Raw genomic sequence first — 17351 nt, 5'->3', positions numbered from 1 at the left:
GCAGGGAGCTGGGGGCAGGCAGCGCTGGGCATAGGAGGGCGAGGGTCAGGGCAGGGTCACAGGCTGATGGAGCTCAACCTTGGCGAGTCTGTCTGCCTCAGGCCCGGTAACCCTTGCCCAACAGCCCCAAAGTAGGGGAGCCTCATGAGCATCCCCTCCCCCTCAGCTGCTGGGACCAGTCAACACTGCTGCTTGGACATGGCCTTCAGTCTGTGGGCTGACGACGGGGCCCAGAGCAGGCATCGCATCGGGAAGCATTTCCTGTTTACGACTGGCTCCCTTTGGGGTGAAAGCCAGGGCTAGCAGCCAGCCAGGAAGCCAGCTGGGGCCTGGAACAGGGTCCAGGGAGGAGGGGGAGGAGGCAGCCTGGCCCTTTCTCTGGGGGCAGGACTAGGCCTGCAGACAACAGGGATTGTCTACTGCTGAAGAGTCTCTACTGGGCCTTCAGCTTGGCAGGACATCTCTTATTGAGTGTTGGGGTCCAGAGGCCCGCAGTCATTCCCTGTCCCTGGAGAAGGAGAGCTGGTCTCACCACTGGGCGTGCTGACGGCTCCCACAACTCCTGCTGCGACCACCCTCCCCGGTTGCTCTGTACAGCTGCACAAGTTGTGCAGCGCACAGCCACAGTGTACCTGATGCTCCCTAGAGTTGTGCGGCGTAGTAGTCCTGTTCAGCTTGTTCCTGGGGACCAGGTCCCCTTGGGTCCCTTCCCATTATAACCATCCCTTCGGCAAAGTCTCATGAAAGAGTCTGTTCCTCTTTCATTTTAGCCTCACTGGCTTGGGAAACAGATGTGTGTGGGCTGGGGAAGTATTTGCTTCTAGCCCCCTGAGACCTAGTGGCCCTGGTAAGGGGGTCTCATGAAGGCTGTGGGCCGTTCACGGGAATCCCAGGGCCCTGTGAGTTCACAGGCTCCAAGAAGCAGCTGGGCACAGGAGCTAGAGAAGCCTGGATACGACCACTTCGTAGCTATTTGGCCTTGGGCACGTGACTCAGTTTGCTCATCCGTAGAAGGGGACTGCCACAGGGGCCACTCCACGGTGAGGGGGTGAGGGTGGTTCATATTCAACATGTAAGAGCTTAGCCTGGTGCCTAGCCCCAGCCTAGGTACCTCATGGGCAGCCACTGTGGCTATGACCACTATGCCCCCCTGAGGTGAGGCTGGCCAGAGTTGAGCAGCTTGAGGCCTGGGGTGCATCAGTGGCTCAGTACATTTTGGGGGAAACACGATGGCGCTTCACCTGAAGGAAACCCTTACCAATGAACTTGGCCCCTGACAGACATCTCTGACCATTCACCTGGCTGCTGGGGCAGGACCAAGGGCAGTGGGGGCCCTCCCCATGGTCAGGATGCCATCTGGAAGCTTGGAGGTGGCCCCCTGCACCCCTACTCAGTGTTGTTCCCTTCCTGTTGAAGATGTGCCATCTGAAGACACCTTGGATGGTGCCTTGGCGGCTGCTTTCCTGGGCCTCAGGCAACATTAATTCAACAAACATCAAGAGAAGCTAGGTGGGGCCCACTCTAGGGGCAGCATTCTGGACTCTGGCTGCCGTATGCAACTTCCCTGGGAACAGGGCACTATCAGGTGTCACCGCCTGGGCTTCTGGGGAGGCCGAGGGACACCCTGCAGCTTACAGCTCTAGCCCCAGGCAGTGACCAGGTGCTGCCCCAGCCGAGTAGGTGAGATGCAGGAGAGATCTGCAGGCCTGGACACGTGAGGCCAGAGCAGACATTGGAGTATGCCGTTGGATGCTGGGCGTTCGCGGGTCTGTGTGCCATTCCCCTCAACACTACTGACAAGCACAGGCGTCTGGTCCAGAGGCAGGACTGAGATTAGGGGTTTCCATGGAGATGCCGGCAGTGGGCAGCAAACCTGGGTGATGTGCACAGATGTGGCCAGGGAGGCGCGGGGATGGGGAGGAGTGGGCCATACCCTGCACTCTCTGGAAGATCATGGTGGCAAGCGCTGCCCTCCGTGACTCAGCCTCTCTTCCTGGATCCCTCCTGGCCTGAGATCTTGCAAGTGGGGAGGAGCATGTCCCACGGGGGTAGGCCAGGGCTCCTCTCCCTGCCTGTCACAGTGGGCATGGCTGCTGCTCAGGCCCTTCGAGGTCTGTTTACAACGCTCCTCGGGCAATCAGTGACTGGGGGACACCCCGCCAGCAGTGCAGATGAGATTCCAGAACCCAAAGCCAGCCCTGTCTCCTGCCACCCCACCCATGCACCTGTCACCAGGCTAATGCTGGCAAGTGGCCCCAGATTTTCTTCAGAGGTCCCCTCCTGCCTCACTGAGATAATCTCTGGGGAGTGGCCTGGAAACCTGAGGGGGCCAGAGTCTCCGAGGCCTGCTGGTGCCTTGAGCACATGGAATGAGGGATGGGCAAGGAGTGCAGAACCCCCTCCCCACAACCGACCCAGCTGCTTCCGGCTTGCAGGCCTGTCAGGCAACCCAAAGCTGTCTTCCAGCTGCCTGCCCCTCCCAGGGCTGTGACTGTCCTCTTCCTCCTCTCCAGAGTGTGAGCCGTCCCTCTGTGCCCAGCGTTGCAATCTGACCCCTCCCCCAGCTGTTCTGGAGGCCCCTTCCCTGCCCGATGTCTCCCTGCCTATATCTGTGACACAGCTCTTCCTAGGTTCTTGCAAAGAACCGCTGGGAACCCAGGGCCTTGAAGGCTGGGCAGAGCCTCAAGCATCCATTTGGTCCAAACGCTCATTTACGAATGAAGAAACCCAGAGCCAGGAGAGGGGCTTGTCTAAGTTCACAGGGCAAACCCTCAGCAGAGCTGGGACCAGATCCTAGTCCAGGCCTCTGAACTGTCCACTGGCCTGCAGAATCTCCTACCTAAGAGGCCTCAACCCCTTGGCCCAGGACTTCTCTGACTCTGGCCATGGGGGGCTCTGAGAGAAGCCATTTTCCCCAGCTTCCCTCTGCAAACTTGTATCCTGGCCTGGAGCATGCAGGGAGAGCTCCTACCACCCTGAGCTTTACTTCCCCACCCTAGACAAGGAGATGTCATGTGCAGGAGAATGGCCCTTAGCCTCACAGGGTCTGTGGCCTGGCCCAGGGACCTCCTTCAGGAAGGCAGCCTGGCTGGGGGTGGGGGTGGAGACAAGAACCAAAGGTCACAGGGAAGCAGCTGTTCCTGTCTCCTTCTCCCCTACCCCTGCACCAAGAAAGGAGGAATCCTGAGTGCCTGCCAGGGTAACCCTAACACCCACTGGACATCGGAAATGCTGGTGCAGGGGCCAGGCCAGTGAAGCACGGTGTGGCTTCAGGGCCTCTGTGTCCCAGGAGCTAGAAGTATTCTGGCCAAGGGATTCCAAGCGCAAAACCCACCTCCCTGCTCCCCTGGGGATTACTTGGGTGTCACTAAGAGCAGCTGGGACAGTGCCTAGCCCTGTCATCCTAGAGCACTGCTGTCTGGAAAAAGGGGTGGAACAGGCCAAGAGCTGGGCCTTGGCCTGGGGGCCACACCTGCTCGGGGCTCAAGCTACTCCAGCCAGCCTAGGGTGGCCAGCCTGTCAGGTGGCCCACACCCAGCCTCTGGAGAGGCCAAGCTGGGTGGGAGGGGTGGCGGGAGTCTAAACCCAGTGCTATGGAGGCACAGGGGCTGGGGTCAGAGGCCCTGCGTGTGAGACAGGCCATTTCAAGGCTGCCTGCATCAGTCCCAAGGGCCCAAGGCCGAGGCCCTTCGCAAGAGCGAGGTGCCAGGCCTGCCAAGTGGCTCTAACAGCCTGGGAGGGAATTCTAGACACACAGGGCATCTGATGCAAGCTGGGTGCGCTCCATTCAGCGTAAATCTTCTCAGTGGCTCTGCTTGTTTCCATGGCGACCTGACAAGTGAAATTTTCCATCTCGAATGCCAAATGCCTGTGGATGAGGCAAAGCCTCCAAGGGTTACCAAATATAGACATGGCCCAACAGGCTCTGGGGGCCGGGCCAGCAGTGGGTTCGGGGTAGGAGCCTGGCTGGACGCCCCCCACCCCGCAGGGCTGCAGCCCTCCTGCCCGGAGTCCGCCTTGCTGGCCTCGTGGTGGAGGTGTGCCCAGGTCCTGTTCTTCCCACGGGCAGGGTCAAGCAGCGTAGCCACAGTGCCTCCGTGTCGCAGTGAGGCTGGGGTCTCTCTGTGGCCCAGGTTGGAGCCTCTGCCGTAGATGGGGGCGGTGGTGGGGAGGACCGCCCGAGGCCCAGCTCTCACGCCTACTGCTGCAGGACTGGACACCGTCTCTGACCCAGGACATGAACTCCTCCTCCTGCAGTCTCCCTCCAGGGGCCTCCGTCTGGGTGATTCTGGCAGGCCCTTTCATTTTTTAGATTAACTCAACCCTGATGGTTGGGAGAAGATCCTGCTACTCTCTACCACCTCGCAAACACTCGCAGAAGCCCCCAGCCTGGTGCTTTAAGAGGCCTAAGTGTAAGTGGCCACGGGATGGCCAGTCTCCGCAGTGCCAGAGGAACGTGATGCCAAGGCAAGGGAGACCCCTCTCGTGCCGAGTCCCTCCGGTCTGGCCTCTCCCAGTGGTGGAGGCCTCTGCCTCCTGTGGAGGCGGAGGGCAGCGGTCCCCCAGCCCGGCACTCACTCAGTCTGCAGCAGCTCGGGGTTGGGCACGCACTGTAGCCGGTGGGAGAGCAGCTGGAAGGCACTGCTCTGCGGCAGCAGCATGAGCAGGCCATAGAGGGCCTTGATCAGGTACGGGTTGTTCTTCACGTCCAGCAGCTGCAGGCGCAGATCTGAGGCAGGGCAGAGGGTAGAGGTCAGGGGTCAGGCACTGCCCTGGGCCACACCTCGGCCTGCCCGGGAGAGGGCCAGCCAGGTAGCTGTGGCTCAGAGAGGGGCAGGGGCTCCTCTACAGCCAGACATGCCTGCTCCCTCCTCCAGCAGCACCTCAGCCGTCCCCCGGATCTCGCCGCTCTTTCTTCCTGCCCACCCGCACGGCCGTCTGTCCCGAGAGTCGCCTCAGCCTGGTGACCCCCAAGCTGCCGGTCCTCGTCCCTGAGCCGCTACACTGACTGCAGCCTGGTGATGAGGGGGCCTGGGGCCTGTAGTGTAACAGATTCCCTGTCTGCTCTGCACGTGCCAGCACAAGAGAGCTATAAATAGGGTGAGCGGGAGAGAAAGACCGGATTAGGACAGCTTTAAGGGAGGGCAGGGTAGAAAAACGCTCGTGTGTGGCGCTGAACACACACCAAACTCCGGAGTGTCTTGGTAGGTGCTTTTGGGAAGCCTCCTCAGACACCAGCCATGCCAGTACCCCACCAGATAGGAGAGGTGCCCCTGGTCCTGCCCAGCACCCATCCCATTTAAACGGGCCCACGCTTCCCTCCTCTGAGCCCCTCCGGGAGAATCACTGGCTCCTGCTTTCTTGTGTCTCTAAGGCCCAGTCCCAGGCATCCTTTGTGGAGAACGAGCCACAAACTTCAGGAGAGGCCACGTTACCCCGGCAGCAGCCGTGTAGGGGTCTGGGCTGATGCTGGAGCCAGAGCAGTGAGGCCCTGCCCAACCCTCTCCCTACCCCAGGGAGCAGGAGCCACCAATGGAGACGTGAGTAGACATCCCTGGGCCTGTGGGGTCAAGGCAGTCACCCCTGGGGGAGCCAGGCAAAGCAGGGTTGGGATGGGTGCTGGGCAGGACCAGGGTGAAGCTGCCGTGGTCGCTCCAACAAAGCCCTGGGCCTGGCGAGAAGGTGCCTGTCGTCTCTCTGGGGTCAGGCTGGACCTGGCCTCAGGTGAGAGTGTGCCTGGCTGCCCCAGGGGGCCCTTGGGGAAGTGAGATGTTGGGCCAGGGAACCACTTGGGACAGGCTTTGCTAAACCCTGCTGGGAACAGGGTCTCCCTCCTGCTCTCGTGTCTCCTGGGCATCCACCACCATGGGGCCTGGCTGAGTGGAGAAGCTCGGGCAGGTCACAGGTGCTGCCAGAGGGCAAGGGCTCAGCCAACTGGCTTGGCAGGAAGGAGGCCACCGGCAGGGCCACCTCCCTGCTCGCCTGCCTGACCTAAGTAAGCATGCAAGTTTTATCCTGAGAGTCGCCTACTCTGGGGGGCAAGCACCGTGTGTGCGCCGAGGCACCAGGAGCTGTGCTCTCCCCAACCAGCTGCCACTTTTGCACATTCAGCCTGGATGTTACAATCAGGGAGCTCCTGCCCAGCCGCTCCGGCAAATACTCTGCTTTGTAGAGAGAGGAGGGCGTGGTGCGGGGAGGGGTGGCTGCGAACAGCTCTGGGCCAGCTCCCTCAGCAGCGGCCTGGCAGCACTACTCTGGTCGGCCGAACCACCCCCACGTAGGGATGTTATGGACCTTCAGGTGGGTTCGGCCATGCGCTGGTCACCTTGAGGCGCTTGTCCTGACACCATGTCTCAGTCCTATTGGACTGGACTCCCCAGCCCTGATTGTCATCCCCGGTCTTCCGTTCCTGACGTTCTAAGAAACACCCTGGGGTGAGTGCCCTCCCTGCCTCCCTCCCCAGAGGGAGCACAGCGGAGTCGGCTCCACCCCTGTCGCGCTCCAGAGGCCAGGCTCTTACATGTGAAGATGGGGCACTCGATCAGCTGCACCAGCTTATCCACCTCCGTGAGGAAATCCACCGTGACTTCCAGGTCCCCGCTGGGTGGGCGGGTCAAGGAAAGACTGGCTGGGATGGCCCATCTCTACGAGGGGCCTCTGCCGGGTGGGGCAACCGGAGAGCTGGGAACACATGCGCTTCCCACTGGGGCCCTGGCTTTGTAGGTAGAGCCTGTTTCTGCCTAAGCCCGAAGGTACACGGAGGACATCAGTCTCTCTGTCCCTATAAATGAGAAATGGCACAGCTGTCCCCCCCCTGCAGGGGCACTCCGGCTCTGCTCTGTGGCTCTCTCCTCTTCGCCCTCCCAGCTCTGAAAGGCTCTTATCTCAGCCCTGCAGCCTGTGTTGGGGGGAGGGGGAGGCTGAGCGGGAAAGGTCTTGGTTCCTGCCTGAGTGGACGCTTGTCAGCAGGGCCAAGGTCAGGGCTGTGGCAAGTGTGTGGCCTGTGGTTTCTGGGCCACGCCAGTGGCCGAGAAAAGCAAATCTAGGGTGTGGAAGGAGAGCAGGCACCCTGAGGGAGTGAGGCCAGGCCACACCGACCCTTAATGGAGGCACCTTAGGGACCCTCTCTCCTTACCCCCAACTCATGGCCCGTCAGGAAAGGAGGCCAATTTTGCATCCTAAGTAGTTCTTCAATCCAGTAAGCTGCTTTACTGCACTGTTTTAAGAACTGTGATCAGTCTGCCCATGGATGCCTTTCACAGGCCCTGAGGCGTGCTGGGGTCTTCTCTCTTGCTGAGGCCTCTCCCCCAGCTGGCTTCTCCCCTCTGGGTCACTGCCCAGCTGGGTTGTGGCTCTGTGGCCCAGGTCCCTGAGCTCCTCACCAGCAGTGCTGCAGACGCTAGAGCTCAAGCCCGCAGACCTCGCTTAGGTCAGCCCGACCGCCCCCCGCCCCGGGGCCCTCTCACCTAGGTGGCTCCATCAGCACCCGTCAGCACCAGGCTGGGCCCACTCAGCCTCGATGCCTGGCTTACAAGGTTTCTCCAGGGCCAGCTCCCCTCCACAAGACCTAGATGACCCCATCCGCTGCCAACAGTGCTCTCCCCCCCGCGCACCCCTGGCCACGCCCTCGGAGGTCCCCATGTCACAAGGCCTGGAGGCAGAGCACAGGGACGGGGTAGGAGTGTGGCGGAAAGGGAGCACTTGGCCCCCGCCTGTCCCTCAGTGGCTGGACGGGAAGGACAGTGAGAACGAAGGATACAACTTCTGGATGAGGTCATAGGCGTGCCGGTAGTTCTGGGTGAGGAAGCACAGGGACACCGTGGTGACTGGGTTGTGGCACCAGGAGCGGTACAGGCAGCAGAACAGGTTCTGGCTCTCCTGAGGAGGAAGAGGTGTGAGCGGCTGGCAGAGCCCCTACTCTTCCCACCCGGGGTCCTCACGGGGCCTGAGATCCAGGGGCCCTCGCCCAACGCCGGGGAGACAGCTCAGCACCCAGGGCTGTGTTTGGCAGCCCAGCTGGGAACGAGTTGTCACAAAGGAAATGCTGACAGCTCTTCCTCAGACCCTGTCATTACTCCCAGTCCCACAGAGCCACGTGGTGGTGGCTGTGAGGGCCTGGTCAGGCGTGAGCCCGTCCTCTGTGCTGGCATTTGTGCCCTCGGCAAAGAACGGTAATTGTCCTCCTAGAACTCTGTGGTCCTGGAGCCTGTGGGGCTTGGAGGGCTGTGGGGAGGGCTTGGGTGTGGGCAGGGAGGAAGCTTCCTCAGGGCCTGGGCTCTCCCTGGCAGCATCCCGTCTCATTTTCAGATGCCATCTCCTCCCTCGTCTGCAGCCCACCTGGCACTCAGGAAGCGGCCCAGAGGCTGAGCCCACACCCCGAAGGGAGCCCCTGCCCTGAGGAAAATTCTTAAGTCCTCTGCGAATGTCTGGAAAGAACCACAGGAAGAAGGCAGAGGTGTGGCCTGGATCATTCCGAGCTGCCTGGCCCCAGATGCCCCGATGCAGGCTTGGAGGTCCTTGAGACGCCCGGAGAGGGAGCAGAGGCAGCGTCTGAACTGGGAAGGAGGGTGTGGGGTGGAGACCACAGCCCACATCGGGGAACGAAAGCCCTGGAGCCACCGGCACATCCAGGACAGTTCAGCCTCCTGCCCTTGGGCCGAGCGAGACCCTTGACCCGAGCGAGACCTTTGACCCGTGTCCCCCAGAGCAGGATGACAGGATGGTGAGCTCCTCCGGGCTCTCTCTGATCAGCCCTGGTGGTTCCTTATCCGGAGCCTGAGCCGGGCAGTGCTGTGACACCTTGACTTAGGACAGGATGCCTTGTGAGACAGACATGTCTAACTGTTGGAAAGAGGGGACAGGGCCAGGGAAGAGGGAGTGGAGGCTAATAACCCCTGATGTCTGGCAACGCTGTCATCCAGAAACCTGACTCAGACAGCGTGGCATGAACTGCTGGGTCCCGTAACATGGTCCCAGAATCCAATCCACTCATTCTGCGAAGGGGCAGTGACCCCCTCAGACAGTGGGGTGGGGTATGAATGAGTGGAAAACACACTGTCTTTGGTGGATCCGGAGGGCACGTGGACCCTAGAGTCCAGAGCCTTCCGTGGGCAAAGGTCTCCACAGTGGGTGGCTAAGGAAACCACTTGGGACTTACTGCCACGGTTGCCACTTCCACGTAGCTAACCCAGGGCAATCTGTAGTTTACACCTGACCCGGAGATCTGAGTTCATCCTGTCTCCTCTCTGTGAGCCTCCTGGGGCCTTGGGGTGGGGTAGCACGGCTGTGTGCCCGAGTGCACTCGGGATTAAACCCAGGGCCCGAGCCCATGGACACGGAGTACCAGGGTCTTCAGGTCCTTGAGCTGGTTTCTCAGCTGGAAGAGCTCTGTGGAGGTGAGCAGGATGGTGTTGAGGGTGTGGACCATGGTCGAGGCGAACTTGAGGTCCTCCTCTCGGAGCAGGATGTCCGCCATCGAGTGAAAGATGTTCTCTGCGTTCAGCAGGAGGCAGAGCTGCCTGGAAAATAGGCAGAGTAGAGGTTACGGAAACCTCCGGGCTTAACCTAGGAATCCCCTCTGGCGGCATCCTGAGGGAACCTGCTCTCTCCTGGGTTTGGCCTGCAACCTCAGCTCTGAGGCCTGTGGGGGTCACCGGGGCCTGGCTCCGTGCCTCCCAACACCGCTCACCCTGGCTCAGCAACTCCAGAGCCCCCACAGGCTGGATTTACCTCCCTTCCCTACCCCAGGCCCCAAAATGGAATTCTGAGAAAAACAGTGGGCCTCTGCCTACCGATATCACCACAGAAGCGCCAACTTACCTTTCCGATCTCCCGCATACCAGAGCAATGCCCCCCACATGCCAAGCTACTCCCTACCCTTTCCCACCTTTACTTTTTGGATAGAGATTATCTTCATGTGACAAAGAACACACGTACTGGTCATTCGTGTCCTCTGCCCTCCCCGTTGGCGTCAGGAACCTGTTTGTTTTGTTCGCAGCTGCACCCCCACCTGGAGTACACTGTGCCTGCCGGTAGCAGGGGCTCAGGGGGTGCTTGTGGGATGAACGAACCCTATGACAACCCCGAGTTTTCTCTTTGCTGCCTGGATAATGAAACGCTGGTACAGGGAGACAAAGTGACTTGACCACGGGGCCAAGCTAGGGACTTGCTAGGGCCTCTTTTCCTTCCTGCCACCTCTTCTCTAGTAATAGTCTTGCAGGGAATATGACTTGGGCTTCGTGCAAAAGAGCTCCATTTTATTAAAAGGAAAACAGGAAATCCAGAGAATGGAGAAAAGGAGATTTTTCCAGGGTCCCTGGGCCAGATGACGTCAACAGTGACAGGCAAGTCTCAAGGACAGACTCGGAGGAAGCCTGGTGACTGCCCTAGTGTGCCATGGTGCCCATGGAGGGCTGGCCTTGAGGGTACGAGTGGGCCTTCCTGTCGGGAGTCCAGGGATCCCAAGGCTCCTGAAAATCCAGAAGGGCAAACCAGGGAGCCGGCAGGTGGGGCTTGGAGGGGAGGGGTGTGGCCACTGAGCTCCTGACTGTACCAGCACGGTACCCCCTCCCATTTGGGGTTTAGTCTGTCTGCCTGCCTCCTGGTCTCTGCTTCTGGAAGTATACAGATTAGGACTCCAGCCTGTGGGGACAAAGGTCTGAGGCCTCAAGGTCTCGTGTGCTAAACGTGAATCACATTTGGAGTCAACATGCCTGAAACATGTCTATCCCAGGTCACTGAACTCACACTAAACTCTGCATTTATCGGGGTCTGGTTTCCTGCCTCCCTCTGAATACCAGCCATGCCTTGGGGCCAGACAGCAGAAGATTCTTCCCCACCCCCGGCTCCAGAAAAATCCCAGAGCATTTGGTAATGGAGAGGCCAAACCACGAAGTGCAAACAGTGGGCAGGCCGTCTCCAGCCCAGGCCCAGCTAGAAACGGCAGCCTTGGGCAAGAACCCACCAGAGAAGTGGAAACAAGGCTGTTGGGGGGTGGGGCTGGAGGGTGGTGTGGGAAGGGCTCTGTCATCACCTGGGTGGCTCCTGACCAGCTGGGTGACCCCAGTGTCTCTGGGCCACAATTTCTTTACCTCCTAATTGGGGGTAATACCTGCTTGTACAGTGGTGGCTACTCAGAGGAGAGCTGCCGAGACCAGGGATGGCTCATGTGGGGCTACATGGTATACGGTGACTGGACCCTAGCTGGGGTGACAGCCAGCTCACAGGAGGAAGCCTGGCCTTTCTGTAGAGCACAGACAGCACTTTCCGTCCCCTCCTGAGCCTCCCACCCCCGGATAAGCCCCGTCTCCAGGGCTGTGGGATAGAAATGTTCCAGGAGGGCAGGCCAGGGAGGAAGGGGAGCATTCTGACAAATGGTCACAAATGCCCGTCGGCTGCAGCTGCTGCCGTCTCCATGACAGAGGCCAACAGCTGAGGCTCTGCCAGGCAGCGCTCTCCAGGGACCGCGGGGCACAGGGACCTGTAGCAGCCAGAGGGCCGGGGTGGCACTCTCACAAGAGGACAGCCGGGGAGGTGCAGGAGGGCAAGCAAAGGGGGTGGTGGTAAGTACAGGTGGGCGCCCTGGCCTCCTGGTGTCCCTCAGAAGCCAGGTACACTATGCACTACAGAAGGTGAGGGATGATAGAGTTTTCTGGAAATGCTCTTCTCCTGCCACCCGTGACAGCACACTCTCCTGGCTTTCCCCTTCTTCAGCAACTGCTGCTCCTCTAGGGTTGTGCCGGTTCTGTGCACGCGCACTGTGTCTCTCTCTCGTCTGCATCTCTTGGTGGCTGAGCCAGCTCCTCTATTTTCAAGGCTGTCTCTAGATCAGCAGCTGTCCAACGGGCATTTCAAACTTGGCAGGGTCACAGCACAACTCTTTGGGTCCCCCCAGGCCTGCGCCCCAGCCTTCCCCATCTCAGGAAGCGGTGTCACTGCTGCGGCCACCTAGCTGCTCCTCCCAAACCAAGGAAGGAGTCGTCCTCAATCCCCTGGCCTCTCTGCCCAGTGCGCCTGCCAGACCGGGTATCTCTTCTGGTCAATTCCAAGTCGGCTCCTCACGGGTCTCCCTGCTGCTTCTCTCACCCCTACAGTCCACCCTCCCAGTGGACTGCCCACTGGGGCAAGCCTTAAAAAGTGCTAAACAGAGCACGCCCCTCCCCAGTGACTTCCCACTGGATCTAAACAAACACGGCATGGCTCCTTGCCATGCCTCCAGGATCTCGCACCTTCTGGTCACTTCTCTTCAACTTCAGCTCTTAATACTCCTCCTTCACTCCTGGCACGCTGGCCCCTTGTGCTTTCCTTCTGCTCCTGACCTCCGCCCTGGCCTGGAAAAGCTCTGCCGAGGGACCAGCGCGTGGCCAGCCCCCTCTGGTCGTTGAGCTGTCAGCTCTAACTCCGGGCCGGGGGAGGCCTCTGTCCAGGGCTCATCTCCCACCAGCCCTTTCTAAGGAAAGTCCTGTGTCTTTTCTGAGCATTTCTCACACCCTGGATCATCTGACAGACTGTTTACAGGGTCCTAGCTGTCTCTCACTCTAGAACGTGAGCTACAAAGGGCAGGGCCCTGCTGTGACCTCATGACAAGGGCACGGCACTGAGCAGCTGCTCAATAACCACTGCTGAACGTTAGGGTATGGACGTGTCAAGGCCCGGCAATACTCCGGTGCACCACTCCAGCTCGCTCCCTCTGCTCATCCTGGGCAGGCCCCTGCATACTGTGCACAGGCCTGTCTGCAGAGAGCAGCCTCCCAGATGCTACATTTCCCCCTTATCACCCAGGGCCTGGCTGCCCCGCCCAGGGAATGTGGGAGGCTAGTTCAGCGGAGACCCCTGAACCCGTGCTGTCAGGACACGGCAACAATACGCAGCACCAAGGAACCTCCCCCAAGCTCCACTCATGAAATCACCACAAGAGGCGAAGGGAGGGAAGCTGGGAAGATGTACCCCGGAGAGGTGCAGTGCGGGGGGGGGGGGGCACACACCCCATCCAGCCTCAAGCCTCTGGATGTTTGCTTCAGCGGGGTTGTCTCCTCTGCCCCAGGAAGGGCTGTTCTGCCCCCTACCACTGTGGCTGGGGCAGGAGAGAGGGAGGTATGCAGAGGCAGGGGCTGTCTTGTCTTATCCAGCCTTTGCCATCCCATCCCAAGGTCACCCCAAATCGGGGAGAAGAAAAACAATTCCAAGACTGCTGGGACACGATGCCTCCAGAAGGCAGGAACAAAGAAATATTAGCTAGCTCACTGGAAGCTCTTAACCGCACACCAGGCACCGTGCTGAGGGTGTTACAGGAGCCCCAGTGGGACGGGCAAGGGGTGATGTGAAAGAACAGCAGCTCCAGTCGCCGCAGGCTCAATGGGTCCTGGGCATCTTTGGGGGAGGGGAAGGTGAATCTGGGGAGGTCAGCTGGGCCATACCCTGGAGAGTTCTGAATAGCTGAACAGGAAGAGGACGCTGATTCCTCTTCCTAAGTAAGAAGGTCGGGTGGGCACCCACTTTTCACTTCAACCTCGACCCCATGACATGGCCTGCAAAGGTGGCCTCCGATTCCAGAGGCCCAGCCCTAGGGTCCTCGTGTGTCATCTCGAGGAGTCCTCACACACCGGGCAGGGGGGTACACCCGTCATTCCACACGGAGAGCACCACGCTGCCAGGCACACAGCTGATCAGGGGACAAGGAGCGGAGGATCCGGACCCAGAAAAGTCCACTTCCAGAACCTGAGCTCCTGTTCCTCTTCTGCCTCCTTGGTGCCCGTCCACGCCCCGTGGTGGCCTGGCAGATGGCCGCCTCGCAGGGCTGCTGAACCATCGCCTCTCTATTGAGTCCCAGCCCCGCCTGAGCTGCCTGCCTGGCTCTCCAGCACAGCATCAATAATGGAACACAGCTTGCAAACATTAAACATTTGCCTGTACTTTTAATACTCACATTAAAGTGCTATTCATCATGAGACAATGGCTTGCAGAATGCTTGGGGACAAGGTAGAGAGGTGAGGCAGGAGGAATCTACTTGGGACCGGGAGGGCGCAGCCTGGAGGCCCACCTCAGGACAGGGGCCCACGTGTTTGCCTGGAGGTGGCTGCGGGTACGTAGCCAGAGCCCCGCACATGGGCTCTGCCTCCCCCTCCTCCAGCCTCCTGCTGCCTGCCTGGGCAGCTGTTCCCCTACTTCTGGGTTCGTGTCGGGGAGGGAACAGTTCTCTTGGTCCCTCTGTTATATACCAGGAGCTCTCAGGGGAGCAGCTTGCTTCCGGCCTGATCCAAGACAGGGACCCTCACTTTCCCTTCCCTAGTGGATTGAAATGACACCGCCTTGCCCAGAGAGGTGCCTTCTTTGGGGGTGACTTCAAAAGGCCAAGGCCTACGGCAGGGCCAGGGGCGGGCACTCTGGTGCAGGGCTGGCCTGGAAATGGCTGCACAACACTTGCCAGACCGGTGTGAGCTTTGTGTTGCCGTCAACCACTAACATTGGCCAAGGGTCCACGTGCACCAGACTCTGGCCCTGTATGGACACCGGCCACAGTGGCAGATGCTCTCCCCAGCCCCCTCTCTGACACCCATGCACGGCCCCTGCTTGAGGGGATGTGTGGGCCAGAGCAGGTAGGAGGAGGAAGGTATCAGGTGGCTCCAGAACGGCCAGAAGTCCCGCCCGTGAGGCAACAGCTGCTGCCCACCTCATGGGAGAAAGGCACAGGCAGAGGCCAGCCCCCACTAAGCCAACAGGGAGTCTGGTGCTCGTCCTTCAGCTTGTCCTGGGAGCGGGAAAGGGGCCACATGCTGCTTTTCCTCTAGGGACTTGCTCAGGCCACCAACTCGGGCAAGGCCAAGACTTGATTTGGAGGATAAGACCTGCCCAGTGGCTTTGAGCTCCACCCTGCCCCCATGGGGCCAAGTGCAAAGCAGGAAAGAAGAGGGGAACACTGCTGTCTGAGGGTGCAAGGTGGGGGCTGCTGCTGCCTCCAGATGCCTCTCTCCAAGTGGCCGGTCCCACTGTCACACGGTTCATTCAGTGGGGATGGGCAGGGCACGAGGCACAGGGTTCAGCGCTGAGGAGGCCTGTTTTGGTAGTGGGAGAGGGGAAAGGGGGGGTGAGCAGTTCCCTTGAGGACAGATGCACCCCAGGGCCTGGGGAGGCGCATGGCAGGGCCAAAGGAGGGGGGTAGCTGGAGAGTGGGCTCTTCCCAGGGCCAGGCCCATGTGCGGGAGCAGGGGCCCGTAGCAGGGTGGGGGTCCTGGAGGGCAGAGTCCCCAGCCTGGGTACCCTTCCTGGGGAGGAAGCACTCTGGCTCCCTGCCATGCTGTGCTCTGGGGAATCTGAACTCTGCCGTGTAGATTCGGGGAAGATGTAACACTTCTTCCCATGACCCCGCTTCCTTGCGCCCTCTGAAACAAGACCAGCAAGACTGTCACGGCCAGAAGCTGTGGCCCCTTTCACTGTCAGCCGATCAGTCCCGGCCCATTTGCAAGACGCGCACGCTGGCTCCCTCCTGGGGCTCTCCTCCTGCTCTGGTCCCCAAGTAAGGGCACGCTGATGCCCCCCACACCCCCGCCCCCAATCGTTCTGACATGGAGCCCAGAGCTGAGGGCTGGCCAGGGAGGCAGAGTGAGCTCATCTGCACTCATGGGGTGGTGGGGGCTGCTGCCCTCCTCTCCCTTCCCCTCCCCTCTCCTTCCACAAGCCTGGCTTTTTAAAGAGAGACAAAAGGCAGAGGCAGACGATGTGTCTGACCCACGGAGGGGATGCCTGGGGTGAGCGCTCAGCCCAGAGTGCCCAGGAGTGCCCCCCTTGCCTGGTGACCCCACCGTGTTGGCTGTCATGCTGCTGGTGGGCACAGCCTGCCTCGATGGCGACTCGGCCCAAGGCTACCGGACAGGGTGAGGGCACCAGACAGAGTCAAAAGAAGTTTAAGGGGAGATGGGGGCCTTTCCCATTTTTGACTGTCCCTAACGAACGAGAAGGCTGCCAGTACAGGGACACAGAACAGCTGGCCTGGTGGGGAGAGTCTGGACAACAGCACACTTGAGTGGAAAGAGACGCCCATGTCGAGAGACGAGCTGGAGAACCTACCTCCTGCCCCCGACCTCCCCCAGTTGCTACTCATGCGCCATTCCTGCGTTAGCCCTCCTGCCTGCCTCTCGGTGCCAACTGCCCCGCGATGAACACAGAACTCAGAATTAGTCTTGAGAGGGTGGGTCCCAGCTCTTTAATGCCCCCCCCGCCCCGTCTCCTGTGCGATCAAGGGGATGAACCCTCCAGACCCCGAGGAACCATTAGTGCCACAGGGGAAGCGGGCGATGTGGTCAATTCCACGGGCACCTCCTGCTGGGCCAGGCCCAGTAAGTGGCTTCCCTGATCCAGACAGGAAGGTCTGCTTGTGGCTCCTACATCGGCCCACTGGACGCCACCCCGCCTCACCTCCACTTCTGTGCTATGGCATCAGGGGGCCACCTGGGGCCCCCGGGTCTGGCCTAGGCAGGTCTGGGCCTCGAGCCGCACCAGGCCGGGTGGGCCCTGGCCTGCGGCTTGGCTCTCTGGGGAGGGGATGGTCAGCTGTGGGGTCGCGCTCTGCTGGGGCCTGGAAGGTGACTGGGCAGGCAGACCTTGTCCTAGCTCCTTTGCTGAGGCTGAAACTGGACGCTGCCTCTGAGGAGAGCTCACGGTGGGGTGGGTCCCACGGCCCTCTGCCGGGTGGCCTCAGGGCCGGGCCCACCGGGGTGAGGAACAAGTTCAGATGCCTCTTGTGCAGGTGTCCTTGGCAGCAGGGTGGAGCCATTTCTGCTCATTTTTCCCCTCTCCCTCCAGCTGGGCCTCCTTCATCTGCATCCCAAGCGCCTGTGTCCTGACCAGGCCAACACTGTGCATGGGGGGACAGGCCCTCACTTCTCTACTCTGGCTGCTAGCTGGGGTCCGCATCCCCTCAGTGGTCTAAGGCCAAGGGGACATGGGCTTTCCTGGGAGATGCCTAGAGTCTCACAGCTGTAGCTCTGAAGTGGAGAGCATCATGTCAAGCACAGAAAAACATAGGGGCCCGGAGCCATCACCACCATTCCCACTGGAAAGGCCCCTCCCGCCCTGTCCCCGTCCCTGCCCGACAGCTGGGATCCTTTAGGAACTTAAAGGGAAAGCAGCTTTCAGGTCAGGGTAACTTAGAGTGGGGAGGTAGCAGTGGCCTCCCCTCTGAAGTTCTGAAAGCTCCAGAGCGTCACTGCCCCCACCTCTCCCCGCCCCACACTCCTCTTCCCTTCCAGCTCCCTGCTTCCCAAGTATGAAAATTGTAAATCTGTTTTATTTATTTCAATCAATCCTCAACAGTGTGCCCCTCAGGGCAGAGGCAGCCATGGTAACCCTGCCAACTC

The 17351-nt window shown here is 60.4% G+C and overlaps 1 protein-coding gene across 1 annotated transcript in view; it reads right to left on the bottom strand.

Annotated features, from left to right (window-relative positions):
* Nucleotides 1–17351, bottom strand: part of VAC14 (VAC14 component of PIKFYVE complex) — a 101877-nt gene that overhangs the window by 656 nt on the left and 83870 nt on the right. The window contains exons 15-18 of the mRNA XM_047078730.1: nt 9344–9518; nt 7760–7878; nt 6521–6600; nt 4579–4729 (exon numbers count right to left, since the gene is read on the bottom strand). Of these exons, the coding sequence (XP_046934686.1) occupies nt 4579–4729; nt 6521–6600; nt 7760–7878; nt 9344–9518 (525 nt within the window). The remainder of the gene's footprint in view (nt 1–4578; nt 4730–6520; nt 6601–7759; nt 7879–9343; nt 9519–17351) is intronic.

This window comes from Lynx rufus, unplaced genomic scaffold (assembly GCF_022079265.1).
Source record: "Lynx rufus isolate CCGP_SWC_20201006 ecotype Redwood Valley unplaced genomic scaffold, mLynRuf1.p SCAF_16, whole genome shotgun sequence".
Classification (NCBI taxonomy): Eukaryota; Metazoa; Chordata; class Mammalia; order Carnivora; family Felidae; genus Lynx; species Lynx rufus.
Note: the sequence above shows the minus strand (reverse complement) of the source record. Positions and strands in the feature narration are given on the sequence as shown.